This window comes from Palaemon carinicauda, chromosome 8 (assembly GCF_036898095.1).
Source record: "Palaemon carinicauda isolate YSFRI2023 chromosome 8, ASM3689809v2, whole genome shotgun sequence".
In the NCBI taxonomy this organism is placed as follows: domain Eukaryota; kingdom Metazoa; phylum Arthropoda; class Malacostraca; order Decapoda; family Palaemonidae; genus Palaemon; species Palaemon carinicauda.
In genome coordinates, this window is record NC_090732.1 from 46,511,652 (window position 1) to 46,534,210 (window position 22,559).

The 22,559-nt window shown below is 35.4% G+C and overlaps 1 protein-coding gene across 1 annotated transcript; it reads left to right on the plus strand.

Annotated features, from left to right (window-relative positions):
• The first annotated feature begins 1,302 nt into the window (after positions 1 to 1,302).
• zfh1 (Zn finger homeodomain 1) lies at positions 1,303 to 21,232 on the plus strand. Its single transcript, XM_068378612.1, has 7 exons — positions 1,303 to 2,110; positions 9,442 to 9,626; positions 10,400 to 10,540; positions 11,926 to 12,036; positions 14,530 to 16,350; positions 16,612 to 16,741; positions 17,412 to 21,232. The coding sequence occupies exons 1-7, from the start codon at positions 2,023 to 2,025 to the stop codon at positions 17,855 to 17,857; spliced, it is 2,922 nt and encodes a 973-aa protein (XP_068234713.1). The 5' UTR covers positions 1,303 to 2,022; the 3' UTR covers positions 17,858 to 21,232.
• Positions 21,233 to 22,559: the final 1,327 nt, after the last annotated feature.

Genomic DNA, 22,559 nt, shown 5'->3' on the forward strand with positions numbered 1-22,559 from the left:
ACCTTGGGGGAAGGTAACGAACGCTTCCACGGCACAAGTGGTTTCAAACATCCAAGCTCCCGCCACACATACAACAGGTTCGAGGAGATTGCGCGCGCATTCTGACGATAGACCCGCCCATTCTGGCATAAGACCCGCCTACTGTCGACTCCTTTGGTTTGATGTACGATGCTAAACAATGGCTATTTTTTCCAAATTCATTCGTTATTAATGACAGTTGTTTTGGTCTTTATTTCTATTAGTCAAAGAAAATGCAAGTTTGCTTTTTGATATTTTGATAAATTCGTAATTGATATAATGGGTAGGTTATTGAAGGTATCGTACAGCGGGCAGCTGTGCTTACTCCTACTACCAAGAGTGGTTGCTGTTGATGTCGTTATTGTCCATTTTCGAGCGGGTTACGTCGGCGGCTTGAATTTAACTTTGTGAATGATTCGAAATCAATTTTGTTTTCATAGCTGAAACTATTAGGGGGAAATAATACCAACTCCTTCACAAACTACAGTTAAACATGAAAAAATTGTCTGTAATTGCTTAACATATGATGGTTTCCGCGACATCGGATTTGTGAAGAATTATTGCGTACTTATTGGTAATATGAATGATTCTTTAAATTCATTAGTTGCAAAGAAAAAAAAATCAGGTTATCTCAATTATCTCTTTTATTTGCTAACAAAAATCTTGAACTAACTTAGATTTACTTGGTTAGACACCTCTTACTGCTAACTCTTTCCCTAGTTAGCTGTATAAAATTAAGTATTATTCTATTAGATCTTTCGACTTTATTATGTTGTAAAAGAGAAATGATTGTGCTGGAAACTAAATACCATTGAGAAACTACGCGAGGAGGATTATACATAATCATATTCTTTACTTTTAATAATAAGCTGGACTGGAACCATCTTGCAAAACACCTTTCTAAAGTCCAGCTTCAGCCACCACCTCCACCAGACATGTCGACAGACGAAGAACTCACGTAACACTGAGCATCCTCACACTATCCTAGGTGATTTCTCCTCGACCTAGTGAATCATCTCTCATACCAAAACTTTAATCTGCCTTATTTCGAATATTTCATGAGAAAATAGGCTGACAAAATGAAAGTACATGTACATATTGTTTATTTTATTCAAGAATACGCATCCGACGATGTTCAATTAACGCTAAATTATAAGTAGATGAATGTTTTTGTAGTGACTTACGGCAGTATTAAATCTTAGTGGGCGTGGCAACGGAAGCGGCGGAGCCAATGGGGATGACTATAGCGTCCCCTACCTGAGGCGCTCACTAGCTCCCCTCAGTCATGTAGGAGACGCGACATCGAAAACATGTCAATTTTCGCGCTCCTCCTCTGAAACTCAAGGTGCTACCGTTTTAGTCACTAACTTTACTACGTGTGCTACAATTATAAGTGTAGATTACAAATTATTAAAGGTTTTTTATTCAAGTGAACCGGCGACATACTTTACTCTATAACCTCTACTTCTGTGACCAAGAGGAATTTTTACATAGCCTAGACGCTTGTGACTGTGATGAAAATAATAATATATTAGGACTGTTAATGGATTTCTTAAAACCTGATTAACAACGAAAACTGACGAAGCAACGGAATCAATCATTAAACACCGATGTTGTGCTCCAATCTGGTGGAATTCTATAATTACGAATATCAGTGTCATTTTACCACCTGAAGATCAACAATTTAAAATTGACGGATTTTCCACAATTCAAGATTGAAAATTGGATCAAAACTGGTGGTGTTCTCAGCAACGCTTTATCACTTGGAAAAACTAAATCTGAACTCGGGTCTCCTTCACGCCAGGATTAAGAATTGATAAAGGCCCTAAACACGACCTTATTCGGCGGCATTTTAGGACTCCTCAATTCCCGGCTAAAATCAGTTGAGAAACTGTGGTGCCTCAGATGTGCGACCTCACTCGTCTTCGTCATCGTCTCTTCAGATAGTGTTGAGTTAGAGATGTGGTGATAGAAGACAGGTGCAAGAAGGTGTTTGAAAAAACCATGGCTGGTGTTAGTACTATGTACGCTCCTTCATCGTACACGGACTCCATCAGGCTTTGGAACATCGCTGGTTTTGTCAATTACCTTTGTAAGTACTTTATCTTTTCTACCGTTTCCCTCTTCAATCTTGCAAGTGGAATATTAACATTTTATTAGCCATGTTAACATCACTTTTATGATTCATATTTAGAGTTGTAAATAATTTTTGTTTATCGATATAATTTGATTCTCTGTGATCAGGCAGAATCTCTTGAATGTCTTTGGGTCGGTTATTAGCACTCCTGTTACGAAAGTTTGTCCATTTTCTGAGTATATATATATATATATATATATATATATATATATATATATATATATATATATATATATATATATATATATATATATATAATTTATATATAAAATATATATATTTATATATCTACTGAGCTAGGCAAAGGATAATATATGTAATGTAGCCTCCATTACATTTAGAGTGAATAATACGAATATATGTTGTCGAATCATACATTTATATTGGCGATTGTTCATGGCTACTGTGTGGCACCAGACCGTGTCTAGTATATGGTTGTCATTTGTTGCCCGTCCCTAATTTTCGTATAGTCATAAAGTATTTACATCTATATATTTGTTCATTATTAACCCCCATCTAATTGTATATATATGAACGGTTGACCTACTGCAAGACTGTTTCTGTACCTGTACCTAACCACCTGTTAGACTGACAATATTTTAATGATGGAAAGAACGAGAATAATTACAGGTAAAACAATCTAAGGGACTCTTGTGCCACATTTGACCGCGTCCTTACGCATTGTGTAGCTTATTCCCCTCAGGGTGTGTGAGTGTGTGTGTATGTGTGTTGTCTCGCTCACGAAGTATTGACTTCAAGCCATGAGGGTACAAGCTCACCTTCCGACCAACGTTGGCCAATGGCAAGTTACTACAGTAGAATACGGTATCTTTTGACGTTCTAATTCCATTTTGCTGGCCAAAAGTAATTATTGATAAGCGGTGTGATGAACACCTGAAGGAACGTGGCCGCTTCGCAACCGTGATAGCTATTTTCGTTACACAATTCGCTAAGCCTACTCAAGGTTATTTTTTTTTTTTTAAAATTCAAAACCAAGGTTCGCATGCCATTAGTTATTGCCGTCAGTTAATTAATAAGAAGTAGAATAAAATTATTTGGCCTAAAGTTGCAATAATAAGTTACAAGAATAATTACGGAAGCGAATTGTCGCTGTTCTTTACTTCTTATAAGTTTTAAATCTCATGCTGTATTGAAACAATATAACTTGGTGTTAACGTAACCTATGTAAAGTTTTTATATATTTATATTTAGGAATGGATAATTGGGCTTTATTGTGTGTTCTTTAAAAGATGACACTGACATGTAATATGATGGCAATAATGTTTATTATAATAAATTTTGTTTACTTTTGTGAATTATAATGTTTTGATTAATAAGAATCTGAAAAGCTAATAATTCATATCATACTTTAGAATTAATTTCTCGATTTAATTCAGCATTTAATTACAACTGACAAACTGCAAATTTTACCTTTTTCTACCTTCGTTCTATATGCAGCGTAAATGAATAATGTTTTAGCTAGAGTAGTAAAGGAATCCATTGTAAACGGGTGTCTTTGGTCGTTCAGTGTTTACTATAAAGTTAAACGCAGAAAAATTAATAAAAAAAATTAAATAGATAAGTTTCCTTTGCTGTAAGTAATGAAATGAAAGGAGGCTGTAATACTATTTTCGGTTTTATAGTGAAAGAACTTTGTAGTTTGAATGTACAGTACGTTTCTTTCTTATTTCATTACTTATACAGAATAGCCATTTTACATTTACAATAACTTGCAAATATGTATATAAACAACCGCCTCTCTCTCTCTCTCTCTCTCTCTCTCTCCTCTCTCTCTCTCTCTCTCTCTCTCTCTCTCTCTCTATATATATATATATATATATATACACACACATACATATATATATATATAATATATATATATATATATATATATATATATATATATATATATATATATATATATATTGATAGATAGATAGATAGATTATATATGTGTCTGTGTGAACATTGCATCTATCACCAAAGAAATTGCGGTTTAAGGCAATGTTATTGACAGTCCATTGTAATAAAACAGCAATTCTCGTTCTAAAAATAAAGACTAGAAAAAAAAAACAAAAAACTATTTGTTATGCATAACCGTTTGGCGGGTTCGATTTTTGGTTAGTTAACCCCGGATCGAAAATGTTTGTTGTCAATCAAACGGTTTCGTGTTGGTTGTTCCACAGGTTGAATCAAATATGATTTAAGATGACCGGAAAAATAATCACAGGTTGGCAATATATACTTGTTTTTGCAGATATTATTTCGCAAGAAAATTATTCGTATCTTGCCGTGATTCCTCCTGTCGCATCTGTCTTCGCTCTCTAGCATTGTACGACCGTGATCGAGTTATCCTTTGTCCCATCGTTTTGGGAGGCATTTCAAATTCAGAGTTTGCCCGAGTGAGATCTGGTAGGTGCACGTGTGCTATTATCAATCCCCCTTCCCCTCCTTTGATCCCCCATTCCTCTCTCTCTCTCTCTCTCTCTCTCTCTCTCTCTCTCTCTCTCTCTCTCTCTCATCATCCTCTTTGGCTCCTCCCCATTCCCTGTAGCCCCTCCTTCCAGAACCTCATTCTCCCGCTTGCCACTCCCCCTCCTCCCCGCGGGAGGCTCAGACCCACTGTTGCCAGTCTTTCCTCGTTGTGCGAGTTGATGGTAACTCATCAATAATAGCTTAAGATGCTGTTACATTAAGGAATGGAATCGTCAATGCAGCGCATTAGGGAAAAGCTGATGTTTTGGCCAAAACGTTCTACATCTACCAGAGCAGTTTGTTTTGCCCACCTTGAACAGCTTCTCTGGAAACGAAAGAAATAAAAGAAACGTATAAAAAAAAAATCTCTTCAGCATTGGTATCCCCAGACCCCCTCCTGAGGGATACCGGCCGTCCCCAACACCACCCCTTTAGAGTGGGCCAGCGTTTCCTAGGGAATTCCCCCTACCACTATCCCCTCCCCTCCTTCTGCCTCTTTTATTTGTCATCTCTCCCTCGAGTTTAATTTTGGGTGATTTATCTCCTTTGCCCTCTGAATATTAGTTCTGATTTTGACCTGGATATATATATATATATATATATATATATATATATATATATATATATATATATATATATATATATATATATATATATATATATTGTCAGGTGTTTTTTATTTCCTATTAATAAAAGTAAACGTTTCATACGCAAGTTTATCAAGTCCAATAATATGAAATGTCAAGAAATGATAATGATTAAAGATTTCATCTTAAAACTTTTTGTTCTGTTATCTAACAGTTTAGTAGTCTAGTAACATTTAAAGTTAAATTTGTTATCTCTGGAGACATTTTCGTATATTTGTAACCCACTGTTGCCTTAGTAAATATAGACACGTACGTTATTCTTGGCGCCCATATTTAAAGAAAGTAGTAAAATACGTCGAGAGAAAGAGAGAGTGAGTGAGTAAGCATGTCTCTCACCCCTTGAAGTTTCCATTGAGTAAAATCGCTTTGCCTGCGTTGTTTCCTTTGCTCTTACGCGCTTCCACACCTTCAGCCTGGGAACTCGAGACATTTCACCTTTAATGCAATGACCCATAACTTTCTGGTCTTGCTGCCATGCATCGTTGAAAGAAACTTTAAGCTAAGGGTTTAGATTCTGTATTTGGATGTCTTGTAAAGGCTGTGCAATGTTGTATGATGTTAATTTAAGTAATAAAAAATAAAAGACATGAAAGGTACACCTTACCGTACATTCTCACGACAGACAGGCTTTGTTAGATTTATATACATACATATATATAAATATATATATATATATATATGTGTGTGTGTGTGTGTGTATGTATGTATGTGTATATATATATATATATATATATACACACACACTTTGTATGTGTACAGCATAAATGCATATGTAGTATAACTGAGATATTAGGTATCAGGCTCTCATATTTTAGCATTCCTCATGTGACCTATCCTCTTACATACGAACTAACTACCTGTTCATGCGACATACACTAAGAGTAGTTCAAGTAAAGAGCTAGATATAAAAGACCTTTTTAAACTGAAATGTGGCCGTTGTATTTTTCAGCGCTGACAGTTACTTCAGTCGGCGTCATATTGAATTATATGAAGTATTTTCAAGTAAAATTCTGTTCGAGCTTTGTACTTCGTTGTTTCCGATTTGAATTCGATGTAATACATTCAGTTCTCTCTTGTCACTTCTTTTGGCTTCACATCCCAGGTGACCTCGTTCGATCTCTTAGCTGAACAAGGAAAAGAATAATAGGCCTATGTATATCTTCCTTATAAATCCAAAACATCTGTTGTTGACCTAACCAGTGAATCAAGTACCTATTAGGTAGATGAGTGTCGCGAAAAAATAGAGATAAATAAGCAGATGGATGTGGTATAAACGCCGTTATTAAGTATATTGAATCAGAATCCAAATGAAAACTAGAGGGCCTCAACGATGTAATCCTTACCTCCATAGCATTGAACCATTCACGAGATTTCATTAGTATCCCAATTTGATGGCGTCTACACATGGACGTCCTTAAACTATGCGTCGAACACCCAGCTATCCCTCCCTCCCTTCCCCTCTTAGACCCTCGGGGCCCGTAGCGTTATCGACCGGCGGGGGTCAGGGTCAGGAGACGCGTCCGACCCCGGAAACCCTAAATGCCGAGGTCAGCAAAAGAGACAATGACAACGTTAGGGAGCTTATCTTATTTTCGTAGTAACGGTGTCGGCAGATCTTTTGTTCCAAAGGAATGGTCATTTTTTACGAGAACACGTTTTTTCAATTAATTTAAAATCCTGCCTTTATTCCTTATCATTAAGTTCCTAGTTTGATATAAAATGTAGCGTATATATTTAGAGAGTAAGTGAGAGGTATTATGAATGGTTTCATCCCGGTGGTGGGTCGGATATCATCTCGTGGAGACCATCTTATTATTATTATTATTATTATTATTATTATTATTATTATTATTATTATTATTATTATTATTATTATGAACATTTAGGCACCCACACGTTTTTCCGTTTTCTCTCCACCCGAACTACGACACATCGGTAGACGAAGAACGAGGCAGGCGGTTCACGGCTCGTGAATCATTGACATCCAGCCAATCTCTTATTTATGTCGTGGCGATGTAATACAGAAACAACAAAATAGGCGTAACTCACTTCAGCTGCAGTTTAACTACACGCATATGGTTCCGATGGATTACTTTCCTTGGCTAAGTTAAAATTTTGATTAGGAAGCGTTAATGAACAGGGAAGATATCTGAGGGAACAGGTGAGAAGTAAAAGGAATAAAGTTGCGAAGAACCATTAGTGTTGCAGTAACACTACATGCACATGGCACTCTGTAAGCTCTACCCTCCAAGCTATAGAAATTGGGTTGTTAACTGGGGTTGGAAGTTCCTTGAAAGTCACAGAAGAGATTAGCATTTCATACTATTGAGTAGGATGTGGTTCGTGTGTAGGTCGGGTGGTTTCCGGTCTCGCGAAGAAAGAGTCGTAGGTCTTATGTAGACGAGAGATTAAAAAAGACACAGTTTATCTCTAAATGGTATTGGGATAAATAGAAATATTTATTAACTTTAGACGTGACTAGAAACTTGTTATTAGTGTGTAGCGCTAAATACTCAGATGACAGTTATATTTGTGGAAGGAAATTAAACGACGTAATTAAGGAGATAAGAGAATAGGACGAATATACGAAAGAGAAAATTTCCTAATCTTGTGGATGTGGATAAAAGGAACTAGTAGTAAAAATGGCGGGAAACATTAGATAGCGCATGATTTGTCTCCAGTTTTTGTGGATACGGTTGGAGCCTAAAGCAGACCGGAAAAGATTAAGCCTCATAATAAACGATGACTCAGCTGGTACGCCGTGCGTCGCTGAATGCATATATTAAACGTATTTTCATGAGTTGTTGAGACGGATTCTCATACGGTCACGGTATTGCCGCGCACGAAGAGATAAAAGGAAAGAGCCTCTAGTAATCGCTTGCTAATTCCAGGTACGGTGAAGAAGGGCACGTACGTTTCACCCTTGGGAGGACGCGCCAACCCACCCATATGGTTTCCTCCTCACCTGAGATAAAAAAAAAAAAAAAAAAAAAAAAAAAGGAAGAAGAAAAAAAAACCCGCTAGGGAATTAGATCAGACAACCTTTGTTCATTGATTTGAGATTTTTGTCTGATTTTGATATTTCATGTTTCTTTTTTGACGTCTAGTAAGCTTGTTGATTTGTTATAGCGATGAGTAATTCCATGATAATGTTAACTATGCAAGTGTATATGCTTATGTTTCTTTGTATGTCTGTACCTAAATTACTATCTTATTCCTGTAAAGTTATAAAGAACGATGTTGACGGAGCGTGTGACACATGTTCTATTTAGATGTGGCAATGTTTTTGTTGTTAATATTTAAACAGTTTTGGTGACTCGTTCCTGTTGAAGAAGATTAATTCGTAACATTGTTGATTCGACGCTATATTTGCTGCGACGTCATTTTAAAATCAACGAGTCAGTCTGCCCAATAAGGCTGCCGGAAACATGGCTACTCTTGCTAAATTTATGTTTAAATTTATTATCGTGTTTTCTCTAAACGTACATGAAATTAATATCTGGAAAATGAGATAGTAAAAGAAGTTTGGCATGTTAGAATCAACGTTTACAGAAACAATGGATGTTGATGATGTCAAAGACTCTAATCATCCCTCTGGTTAGATTGTGCGAGTAAAGCTTTCCTGTCAACATAATGTAAGCTACAGCTATCACCGATAGAGAAGATAACCTTACAGGTTACGTTCGTAAAGTAACAGTATATAAAAGCTTGGCGGTAAAAACGTGATTCAGGATGCAGTTTCCGCTCACCGTGTCTCATATCAACTAGTTCGTTCATTTTGGTTCGTGCCTCAGATAAAGTACTTATAAGGCAATGGTATTCATTTTGCGTTGTAAATTTGAGTAGCTCAGCCATAGCGACATTTCATAGTGCAAAACTAGTTAGGGAATTTTCGTGAATGCTTACATTGAAAGGGGAACATTCTATATTTATTTTACATCTTTTATACTTTTGATTTACTTGTTTTATAAAATTTTAGGAACCCGATTCTCCACTAAAACTTGTTTTGATATTTTTTATTTCCTTTCAGATTGCAGCAATTTCTTAAAAAAAAAAAAATCACATTTGTAGTTAATAATATACATACATGAAATTCTATTTCTGATTTTACTGATGCATCCTGACCAAAATTTTAACGTCGCCATTTCTCTGCCATTTTACCAGCTGGTGATAAGAACGGCAGTGGTGAGAAAGGTGTCAGCCCTCAAACGCCTTCAGACGAAGCCGTTACACCCAGCAACGCCCCTGTGAGCCCACCCACCTCCGCCTTGACTCCAACCTCAGCCATAACCTCGGCCTCGGACCCTTCCATGGGAGACGACGCCGAGTTCTTAAACGGTGCAAGTGTGGTGAGTTGCTGCTGGGACCTTTTACTTCTCTTTGCAGAGAAAGATAATTATAGAATATGAAATGAACCATTCACATTAGGAGATAGAGGGACAATCTTATGTACCCAATTATTGTTGATACTTCAAATTAAACGTTCCGATAGAGCATGGTAGATTAGGCTAAAGTAAACCTATTGCTATAATTATTATTTACAATAGTCGATTTATGTTTGAAATGCCACTCACTGATATTTTATATTTGTTAGGGAAATTTTATTTTTTCCCTCTTTCTCTCTTTCAAATCATGTGTCGATTAAAGATAAAATTCGTAGCCAATGTAATGCAATATAAGACTTAACTATTTTTTTTTTTTTTTTTACAAATGATTCAGAAAGATTTGGTTTCATTCACAACTCTTATTTGGTTGGGAATGAACTAAGTTTTTTAAGAATAAATTCGTCCTTTAAAATTCATTCGCTGATATAAAAGTGACGCTTGAAAAAAGATCAAATGGTTCTTTCAGATTCACTTTGATATAGGAAATTTTTTTGAAAATCAAGTTTTATATTTTCTTAATAGTTTTGTCTTTTCCTCCTCATTGTCACCTTGTTTGATCTTGAACATCTTCCTTCATTGATTCTAGTTTTCATTGATGTACACAATTTCTTCCCTGGGCACACTTATTTCCAAATCTTCCCTCCCATTTCAGCTTTGCCCAATTCCCCTTTTCTACTTCTTTCCTGATGTATATATCAGTTACAGATAAATCATGTCGTTTCTTCTCCCCATGACAGCCTTGTTCAGTTTGCAACAAAAAATTTGCCAATATTCACCGTCTACAGCGCCACATGATTTCTCACCAGGAATCCGACGTCCTTAGACGCTTCAAGTGCGATGAGTGCGGGAAGGCGTTCAAGTTCAAACACCATCTCAAGGTAGGGTATTATTTCTTTATTGTGCCTTCATTTAATATGCTATTGTCAATGAAGACCCGCGCAAGAGGAGCTATTATAGTAGTGAACAGATTTTAGGGAAAAAAAGTGGCAAATTAATTAGTATTAAGAAAAATTGGAGGAATTGGAAAAATAGTTGTAAAATATTTGTTGTCTAGAGCACAAACCATGGGAAATTTAAATGGATGTATTGGTCCTTGGTATAAAAAATAAAACAATCGTAATAAGAAATTAGACAGCTCTAATGTCAAATACATTTTTCCATAGTTATCTGGATACAAAAATAGTAGAAGATCACGATTTTCCAAAAGTAGTTATGGTTTTTGAACCAATATGAAAATAGTAGGACAGATTCAGCAAGAATGTGTTGACACGGTAATTGAGATTATATATGACATGGTTTGTATTTGAAAATAAAGTAAAGGCCAAATTATACTCGGTTATTCTCTCAGTGCGTTTAGAAAATACTAAAGCTCTGAGGTTAGTCTGCCAACACTTATTTTTAGGTCTCCGAAATAATTTGTCTTTTTCGGGATTTTTGTTTGTTTGTAAATCAATGTTATGATTTTAATTTTACTAAAACCCGCCAGACTTCTAGTGCATTTAGTAGCGGTATAGCTTACACCTATATATTTTATTTCATAGTTTTTTCATTCTGAAATTGTTGTAAAATTCCATGTTTATGTATTGCTTTTACGCATTTATAATGGAATTAGTGTTGTGAATGCTGTGTTAATACTTATTTACTGAATTTTACTCTAAAAGTATACCTACAGCATATAAGATGCAAATATTTAACATTTCTCAAAGTTTTCCTATACAAACGAGAAAGTTTACAAAGATGAATCGTGCCTATCCCGAATGTTCTTTTATAAATACTGTAGTCTAAATTAGCAAAGAAAAAAATAACTTCTCGAGTCACTTTAGATATTTAATGACTTGCATATATTGCGTCGAGTTCAAAACTTATCCTATTTGTGCCTGACCTGCACATTGTTTTTCGTTTTGTTTTCACTTGTTATCGTATTTTTAAATGTTTTTTATTGTATTTCAAGTAACACGTCTATTGACAAGAATGCACGGATTTGGAAAAATGCGACCAATTTAACATGGAAGAGATTTTGGGTCTTTTTAATAACTTTATTAGTCCTGCTAACAATCTAATCAACTTTGATTTTTTTTTTTCGAAGAATACAATACAGTTTTGGAGAATCATGATTTAACCTTTAATTGATTAGTCCTAGGAGTTATGATGTAAATAGTAATCTTGTTAGGACGATACGATCACATTCTCATAGAATAGTGTTGTTGAATACTTAATGATTTACTTGATGATCTATCTAATGATTTATAAATGTGATTTCCAGGAACACAAGAGGATCCACAGTGGAGAGAAGCCGTTCGAGTGTGAACACTGTGGAAAAAGGTTCTCCCACTCGGGTTCTTATTCATCTCACATGTCCTCTAAGAAATGCCAGGTGGGTGGGTGCTCGAGTCTATTTTTAGCTTCATCTTCATCCGTAAAATGAAGAAGCTATTTATTATTACTGTTATTACTTTATATTTCACCGTCACGACGGGGAATATTCCGTAGGTAGACAGGGCCGTCAGTATAGGCATTAGTGAAGGCGTTCTATCGGCCACTTTTTAGCTTTTTATATCTCCTTTCTTTCATTTTGCTGTCCAACCTCATTCAATGCAACTTCAGGATTTTCCCTCAGTTGTGTATAACCGGTGGTTGGCTTTATGGCCAAATTCATAAATTCTACACTGAATGTATTTTCATGACTGTTATTTTTGAACTGAGAAGTTAAGGTAGTTACTGTTCTTATAGTTTCATTTAGATTTGCACGATTTTGAGAAAGAAACCGTGGAACAACATGAACATCAACAGTATATATATATATATATATATATATATATATATATATATATATATATATATATATATATATATATATATATATATATATATATTACTTATCATTCACAAAACTGCACGTGACATATATTAAAGGGTAAAATCCACAGGAAACAGGAAAGGAAAAGACCAGGTACCAAGCGCTTTCGTGTATTACGTACACTTCTTCAGGGTACAAAATGAAATAGAAAATAAAATCATACAATAAAGAAACCTACCAAAACTGAAATAAAAGCCACTGTATTGACTGGGAAAACTCCTCAGAGATTTTATTTTGTAAAAATCTTATTAAAAGAAATATTATTGAATATGCTTTTATTAAATATTTTAATAATCAAATTTTAAATCTCAGTTCTGGTCTTTTTAAACTAGACACTCATCTTGTTAATGAAATTGTAAGGAAGTACAATGTAAACATTTAGTTTAACGATTGTTATATTACTAGTATTTTATTATAAACTACAATTGTTTATTCATTGTTAACGACTGTTTGTTATTTTAGCATATTGATGATGCTTTGCTAGTTTGTGGCTTTTATTTCAGTTTTGGTAGGTTTCTTTATTGTATGATTTTATTTTCTATTTCAGTTTGTACCCTGAAGAAGTGTACGTATTACACGAAAGCGCTTGGTACCTGGTCTTTTCCTTTCCTGTTTCCTGTGGATTTTACCCTTATATATATATATATATATATATATATATATATATATATATATATATATATATATATATACGTATATATATACGTATATATATATATATGTATATATATATATATATATATATATATATATATATATATATATATATATATATATATATATATATATACATATATATATATATGTGTGTGTGTGTATATATAATGTAATTTGTGTATCTCAGACTGATGACTACTTTTGTCAAGGACAATTCAACTATGACAGCAGAACAACTTTGATATTGGATCATTTGATTGTCACAATTCAAGATTTATGCACTATGAGAAGGCAATAGAATTCAACAATTATTAATTGTCGCTGATAATACAAGATAGTTTAAAGTTAATATAATTTTTAAACTTATTTATGGTTTTGTTAATATTTGATGGTGAACAGCAATCTGGGATCTTTTTTACTTTGACCGAGTTTTCGTTTTCAAAGACGCATTTAACGATCAATGTTTAATATTTTCCCCAAGTTGAATGAAGTTTGATTGATGTGTGTAGTTTCCAACAGTTATTGTTATCTTCGTTTTTTAATTAAAGTACTACTTCAATTGATTAGGTAGATATTAGTTTTGTTTTCTAGTCTCAAAAACTATGATAAAGTTTGTTTTTTTCACTTTTCTGTAAGTTTATATTATGATAGGGTTTTGATTGTGAAATGACTGCATGTGGATATGGATGGCGGGTTGTTTCAATCCCATCAATTTTCGGCAAATCAGTTGGTTACTACATCTTCCAAACACGTCGTCATTACTCTTACAGTCACGTCTGTAGTTTTTTGTTACTTCGCTAAACAAATTATGTATGAAGTATGCCTTTAATTTTTATAGCAATTCATGCGTTGCAGTGATTTCTTTCTAGTTCAATCTTATATTAATTGATGTCGAATTTTCGAATACTCATTAGAGCAGATAGTAAAAATTTAGTTGGTAATGTTTTGCAAAGCTATTTAAATTTTCTAGTTCTGTAAAAGAACTAGAATCATTTGGAATTTTATTAATCTACTTCTATCTACTATGTATAGTTGTAAATCAATATCAATTAAGTATAGATAAATACTCTTATTCTAATTATTGGCTTACGACAAAAGGCTTTAAGTTAGTGTATTTATAGTTGGTTGAAAGTCGTAGTGAATGAATGATTTTTACATATCGCTGTAGATTTTTAGGTATGCTTATATTTGTAACTCATTATTTATTGATGTTGAAAATACTTCTGGAATTAATTTTATTCATAATACAGTGTTGAAATATTCTTAAATCTTTTGTTATATCGTCCTTATCAGTATTCTATTTTATTTCTTTGACAAAGCATATCAAACTAAATTGTTTTTTTTTCTCTACAGCTTGGGCGTGGCAGAGCTACAAATGGTCTCTTACCAAGGACACCACCGCAGTACCCAGGAACAAACAGCAAACGTCCTATCCTCAATCCATCGTCGTATCTACCCATTCTGCCTAAGGATAAATCTCCAACACCGTCTGCTGATTTGGGATACTCCTCACCCACGAGACCGATCTCTAGAGATTCTCTTCTCATGTCTCCTCCGACACTTGTATCTCCAAGTGGATTAAATAGCTCCAGCCTAACATCAGCCCTCCCACAAGGCTTTCCTCAAGGACTGTCACAAGGCCTTCAAAGCAACCTTCAAGGACTACCGCCGTATCACCCTCTGAATCCTCTCATTCTAGCTGCTCACATTCATCCCACGTTACTGTCCTTTACCATGACCCAGGCAGCGCTAAACAAAGCTCAACACGATGGCTTTGAGGAAAAGGCGAATATTACAGAAGCACATGATGATGTTGATGATGATCCCGAGCCTGGTGAATTGGTGATAAAGGAAGAAACCAGGGAAGATGAAGAGGAAAGGACATCAACTATACAAGAAGAGTGTAGACAGGATGAGAGGGAAGTGTGCTTCCCCAGTAGAGACAGGGAGAACATGTCCACTCTGAAAAGAGTGTTGGAAAGTGTTAACACAAGTGTAACAAAGCAACAGTTTGAGGCAAAAATCTCCAATGCAAACTCTGGTTCCCTTCTAAGTTCAACTGCCATTGCTGATGACCTTACTTGTAAACTTTGTGGTGCCATGTCAAAGGATCGTCTTGATGCCATTTCTCATGCTTACAGACAATGCCCTCGACTTTCTGAAGTTACAAATGCAAGTGAACGTTACAAAGGATGTCTTATTGAAGGCTTGGCTGCACGGTTACATGTCATAGCAGAAAGTCAACAGCATCAGCAACAACAGCACCATCATCATCATCATCATCCACAACATCCTCCTCTTCATATGTCTCGGCAACATTATACTATAAATAGATTAAGCACGGGGAAAGAAGATGAGAGTGATGCTGATTCAGGCCATGTTATAGATGAAGAGGAAATGACTAGTGATGGGAAAAAAGCAAGAGTACGATCACACTTTAGAGAAGAACATTTGGTTATTCTCCGTTCACATTATGCTCTGAACCCAAGACCAAAGAAGGAGGAGCTCTCCAATATCGCTGAGAGGATTGGCTTCCCGGTTCGAGTAGTGCAAGTTTGGTTTCAAAACAATCGTGCTCGTGAACGCAGTGAAGGCCGTTCTGTCACTCCGACACCACCTATCTATTCACAATCGTCCTATCCTTCAGAGTTTTCACCTTCAAGCTACACTTCTTCAAGTTATCCATCTAATTATGCACCTACATGCTACCCAACCCCCACCTCACAAGCAAGCAGTAGGACTCTCAGTATCAGTCCCTACTACCCGTCCCTATTACCACCGGGGCTAATGTATGGCCCAGGCAGAACATCTCCAGCACGTGCTGACAGTGCAGATGAACAAGATGATGATCAGCCCCTGGACTTGTCAACGAAAAAATCGTCACCTTCAGCTTCACCGAAGCCTGCTTCCATTCTTTCAGACTCTGATGCAGATTCAACGTCATTGGCAATTTCCTATAAGTCAGAATCCCGCACTCCTACACCTAATTCATTAAATAATAATCTTACAGAGTGTAAAGAAGGAAAAGAGTCCAATGTATCACCAGCAACAACAGTTCTTCCATCTGCAGTGTCTGAGCAACGAAGCAAACTAGCACAAATTCTACAAGGAGCAAAGTTGGGGATTCCTTCTCTCTATTCGGAACATGGAGATCACAGCGATAAAAGAAGTAGGGTAAGTACGGTTTCCTTTCCATATTTACATCTTTTTAGGGATTTACTTTGTCAATCCTGTTACATATTGATTATTTTGTTCACCTCTTTATTATGTGCAATATGGATGTTGATTCTCAGCTGGCTCATCAATTTGATTTTTTTTTCAACTGAAAATTAGAAGTGTGCTCATGCTTGCTTGCTTTTTTTTTTTTTTTTTTTTTTTTTTTTTTTTTTTTTTTTTTTTTTGTACTTGTACTTCATATGATCCCCTTTTCTTCAGGATGACGACAGTGGGGATGAAAGTCGCAAGAGACGTCGTGATGATGAAGGCGGTAGCTTTCAGTGTGACCAGTGTGACAAGTCCTTTAATAAACCTTCTTCACTGGCTCGGCACAAGTATGAACACTCAGGTGAGAAGAAAGACAAACTTTATGTCGTTTAGGTTTTGGATCTTGTTGAAAAGTTATGTTTTCATTGAAGTTGAGAAATTACTGTTTTGCTGAGTATTAGCTTTATTGATCTCAGTTATTTCAGAACTTCCCTTCCCTAATCACTTATATTTCTACAAATAACCTTTTAGCGTGGACAGTGAGCATTTTATTACACATTTTCTGTTATAGCTGGTTGTTTTCAAAATTTTATGGGATGCATACTTACACACGTTACAGCTTAACAATAAGTCTTTCTGTTATGGGACACAGTATTTTGGGTTTCTATTAGAGATATCTAAACTACCCTTTTACATTACATTTATCAAGTTGAAAAAAAATCCATTCTTTTAGGAAACTGTGTAATTGTAATTACCAGCTCTTGAAAGATTTTATAATTTTCATTAAAATTTTAAAATAGTTTTGTTATATCTGTTTTTTGTTGTTTCGTTCGAGTTAATGAAAAGGGATTTTTTATGTCATGATATGCAGTGTGTAAAGTCATTCTTACCCCGTCATCCTGCATGTGTTTTGGCAATTGTTTTTCTTATTAGTATGATGAAAGATGTTTCATCAATAATCATCCTGTTTACTGAGAAGAGCATATAGATTTTGGGTGCTGATTGTTTGAATTTTCTGTTATTTGTTCCAGGCCAACGTCCTTTCAAGTGTGACCTATGCCATAAAGCCTTCAAGCACAAGCACCATTTAACTGAGCACAGTCGGTTACACACAGGTGAGAAACCTTATCAGTGCCATAAATGCCATAAGAGATTTTCTCACTCTGGTTCTTATTCGCAACACATGAATCACCGATACTCTTATTGCAAACCGAACCACTCAGACGGCACTGTTTTGATATCCGAGTCATCAACACCGGTTCCTTCACCTTCAGAAAGTGGGACAAGTGTAAGCAGTACTCACGGAGAAGGAGTTTCTGTTATTGTTGCTGCAACAACTGAATCGAAAGCTGTAGCACCAGAGGCGACAGCCGATGAAGCATCCACTTCTGCCCCTGAAGTTTCATCTCCTGAGCCGCAAGAAACAGCGACCAGTTTGGTCAAAGAGGAAGTGGTTGCTAAACCTCAAGAGTTATAATAGTTCTAGTGACATTTAAAAGTGATGCAACATGTGTAAGACAACGAACAACTATTACAAAGAGTTATTTCTAATCAAAACATTGGCATGCAACGAAATGTCAACGTTCATGATCAAAACTTGTGGTGATTACAGTAGTTAAAAGTTTCTCTGATACTTGACATATTGTTAAGGAAGAGGCTGCATGTTTGGTGTGCAATATGTCGAGTAATGTGCTATCTTACATTGCTAGATTTACATGGACATACTATGCAGTGTTCTTTGTTATTTAAAAAAGAAATATTATATTTACTTTTGAATAGGATTAATGTGAATTCGCATGTGCCAACTACTTTTTTCTTCTACACTTCCTCTGACAAATTTTAACAGGGGTCTTTATAGTCGAGGGTATGGGACAGCATATCTCAGTCCTCTCCGTCTTTCTTTCTCTCTCTCTTTCTCTTCTAGTTCTGTAGTAGAGTTATGATAGGCGTGAAATCAAGCGGGTTGTACCCATGCAACATCTGCCAGTACCTATGTATAATAAATACTCAAATTTTAAATCAGAAAGCACTGTCAGAATCCTGCATGGAATGCAGTGTTACCAAGGAGTCAAGTGTTTTGTGAAAGTTACTCAGTTGAATATATTTTCTAAGATGTTTAGAATTCAGACTCTTTAGTGTACAGTTGCGCAGTGCAATTTGCATTGTTTTACGATAAAACTTGGTGGACTTATGGAACTTTCAGTTTTAGGTGCTGTTGGTAACACTGCAGATAAAATGAAAAGGAAAGCCGGTTTTCTGCCGATAAATCCGCTGTCTTCCATAAATGTACTAGAACCCATATTCTGAGCATCTAGTACTAGTGGATCCCTTGTGCCTCGTGCCATCCTTTTAATGAGTGACATCACCAGCTTCCATGATTATTTTTTTCTTTGATAAAATATTAGAGATTTTCTTCCCCTTGAGGGTTAAATACTAAAGTGAATATATTATATACATGTCTATGTACAACTTTCATGGTGGCTGATTCTGTCACTTAACTAGTCCAAATTAATTTTCAACGTGCAATCTCTGTATTTTCTAGATTTCCAAGGCAGGCAATGAAACTTTATTTTGAGGTATTCTCATTTTGATGCCAATTTGTGTCGGGTATTCATGTAATGGTAGCATGACCTCTCAACATGGCCGCCACTTGCATTGTTAGTCATTGCTAGTCTAGAAGATAGTTTCTGTTGTCCCATACTTGGCACCTGTTTATACCCTTTGTCCATATGAGCTTCTAAAAGCCAATTTCTTCTCGCTACCTTCTTGAATGACAAAAACAAATGCCATTTTAACTTGGTTGTAAGCAACGATTGTGCCAAAATAAGTACTGGAGATTTCTAATAGGAACTTGTTAGGAATGTGGATAAACTTTAGAATTTTATTTTTATCAAGTATACATATGCAAATTTATTTTGTATAGAGACCGTACTTCACAATAGTGTACCAGAGTGCTTCCATATCACCCTGAGCCGGGCCCAAGGCTATACACAGAGTAACGTCCATGACAGGTGACTAACTGGCAGCACAGACCACTAAGGCTCCCAGTCAAAGTCTTTCACCTCTTCAATTTTCTTTAGATTCCTCCCCCCAAAAGAAAAAGAAAATATAAAGAGACACCGCAAGGGGGCTCTGTCTAAGAGACCTCACTTGTCGTATTTATCGAAGTGGCAGTAACCACCTAATGGTTTCTGACCATACCATCATCCTCTGTCACGACCCCCTTTCCCCGGCCAATAGCATTCCTTAATGTTACCCAGTCCCGTTCTCTCTCTAATCTCCTGGTTGGTGGGTTCACTTTGGTCTCTGTACTTTGAGAAACTCTGGAATTTGATTGGCTAAGTGACCACCATTGTCAAGGAGGTTTGAATAAAGTACATTCCCCTTTGGTGTTTGTTGATCCGTAACCAATTTTAGAAGCTAAGTACAGTACACTTTCATTGGAAATGGCGCTGTGACTGCAATGGTTGATATGATGACAGAGCCATCATGTTCTGAACGGTGTCGTGCCTTTTCATCTCTTAGTGGAATCTCGCTGTATCTGTATATAGTGGGCGCAAAGACTGCGTTAAAAAAAAGTTCTTTAAATGGTTTAACAGATGTTTGCATTCTCAATAAGCATTCCAACGTAGATGCTAGAAGTGACTTTCATTGTGTGATATAAAGAGAATGATCCCTAAATGTCCATGACTGCGCGGAGAAATTTATTTTTTGTCCTATTTGCTCTCTCAACATTTCCCTCCAAAATATGGTATTCCATTTTATTATTACTCTGTAGTAGTCTATTCTAGACCTAGATTTTTTCCTATTAATGTCCAATCTTTGACTTACTGTGGTGTATAGGCTTGTGCAGTTTTATCGATCTCAGTATAAATGCTCATGAATCTGTGCTTTCACTTGGAGAGACAAAAAAAAAAATAATTAAAAAAGTATACCTTTAAAATGAGAAAACTCAGCACTGGCCTAGAGCCATTTTTCGGTGCCAGTTTATGGGGTTTTGTCCTGGCTTTACCATCTGTATATGTCATTTTCCCTCATGTGGATCTGGTATAAAATCTGTAAAATAACTGATATGTATATACTGTAGACAAATTATAAAGGAATATATGTATATTCATTTCAATATGTATAATATATATTACTATTCTGGCATTTCGTAATTGTTGCCAGTAGAGTTTTAAGGTAATTCAGGAAAAATTTAACGATGGTATTTCCAAGGCTTTTGGACATAACTTCTGCCTGGACTCCAAGCCTTCCAACCCCTTTTCTCAATGTTTCCTACATCACTCCATATTGTGTGTTCGTGTGTCTGTGTTTATCCAGTTCCTTCGATTTGAGCTTGGAACAGAATGGAAAACATTATGTAGTTCATCATCCCTTTTGTCTTTTATAAGTGATAACACATATGTCTGTTCAACAGGATGCTTCCAAGTACAAAGTACGTAGAGACCCGGATTGAATGCATTAAATTAAAAAAAAAAAAGAAGATACAAAACCCCCAACAGCAACAGACAGTGGCTTTTCTGTGTCACTCATTTCATTGAAAGATAACGTTCCTACTATACATGTTTTTGGTCTACTCCAATTACTACACTGTGCTTCCGTCATATAAATACAGTATATATAAAACTTAAAAAATTACTACCCTTCCCGATGCCCAAAAGAGACAAGCAGTGCAATAGGTCCCACAAAATCTTATGATAATGTTAACTTTCTCCCTTCTCTCGTCATATTCCAAATTAGGTTATAATGTGATTTGTATCTTATTGTAGCTAGAAATAAGCCTAAGGTTTATATGATTACCTTATTGTATATTTTCTTGTACTGATAAATAATAAAGCTAAATATTGAATCCACTCTTTCAGTTTCCCAAACCTTTTGCAACCGAAGAAAATTGTGATCAGTGCAAACTGATACCAAAACATGGACAACATGATAGATTATTTGAAGGGTATACTGTTTTTGTACTGTATACATATTCACTTAAACAGAAAAATAAGAAATAATAATAGCTGCATTGAAATAATAAGAATGGGACCTTAACATCGTTTCTTTTCTACTTTTGCATATTTTTTTAAGTAAACTATATTTTGTAAAGCATATGTATCATTGCACAACCGTTAAATGCCATACAAGAAGGGACCCTAATGAATGTGTGTGGGCGTTAAGAAAAAGAATATTATAAAGAGTTCGGAACATAGGCGACTTACGTAAGGCCACTTGAAACCACATGAAAATCACAATCTATGCACAAAGAGGAAAATAGCAAGAAATTACTTGAAATTATTGAGAAAGTTTGTAAATGCGAAAAAAAATAGCTGCCAATGAGAAAGATGACACATCTGCTGGGAAAGAAGTTTGAAAGCTAGAAGTGTTAATCAAGAATATGTATAAACAATATTTATGGACTAACAATTGATTTAATGATAGACGATGGAGATTTCCTAGTTTGAATTGTCTGAACTTTACGCAAAAGGTCTGCAAGAATGCTCTATACCTACAGCTTAGAAAAATTATCATTATACTAATTCATAAAAAGAGAGACACAAAAGACCTGAAAATTAACGCCCAATAAGTTTACTCTCACTGATATATAAAATATTTACAAAGATCATATTAGGCTCGATAGAAAGGCATATTGATTTAAATTAACCAAGATAGCAGGCAGACTTTAGAAAAGGATATTCAACAACTCGCCATATCAATGTAATTGACCAACTTATGCAAAAATCAACTGAATATGACAAACCACTATGTATGGCGTTTATAGACTATGCGAAATCTTTTGATGCTGTCAAATCTTAGGCAGTAATGAAGGTCCTTCAAAGACAAAAAAAAAAAAAAAAAAAAGAAAAAAAAAATAGATGAATCTATGTTAGAACATTTGAAGACATTCATACAGGAGGTACGGGAATCCTAAAACTACATAAAAATAGTGAGGAAATGAAAAAATAAATTGAGATAAGTAGGAATTAACGTTAATGGGGAATATCTTAACAACTTGAGATTTGCAGATGACAGTTTTGTTTAGTGATTCATAGGAGGAATTGCAAAATATGATAGAAGATTTGAATAGAAAAAGCATGAATGTAGGACTGAAAATGAATACGGATAAAACTAGGGCAATCTTCAATGAAAATGCAGACAGACAGCAAATAAGGGTTATGGACGAATCTCTA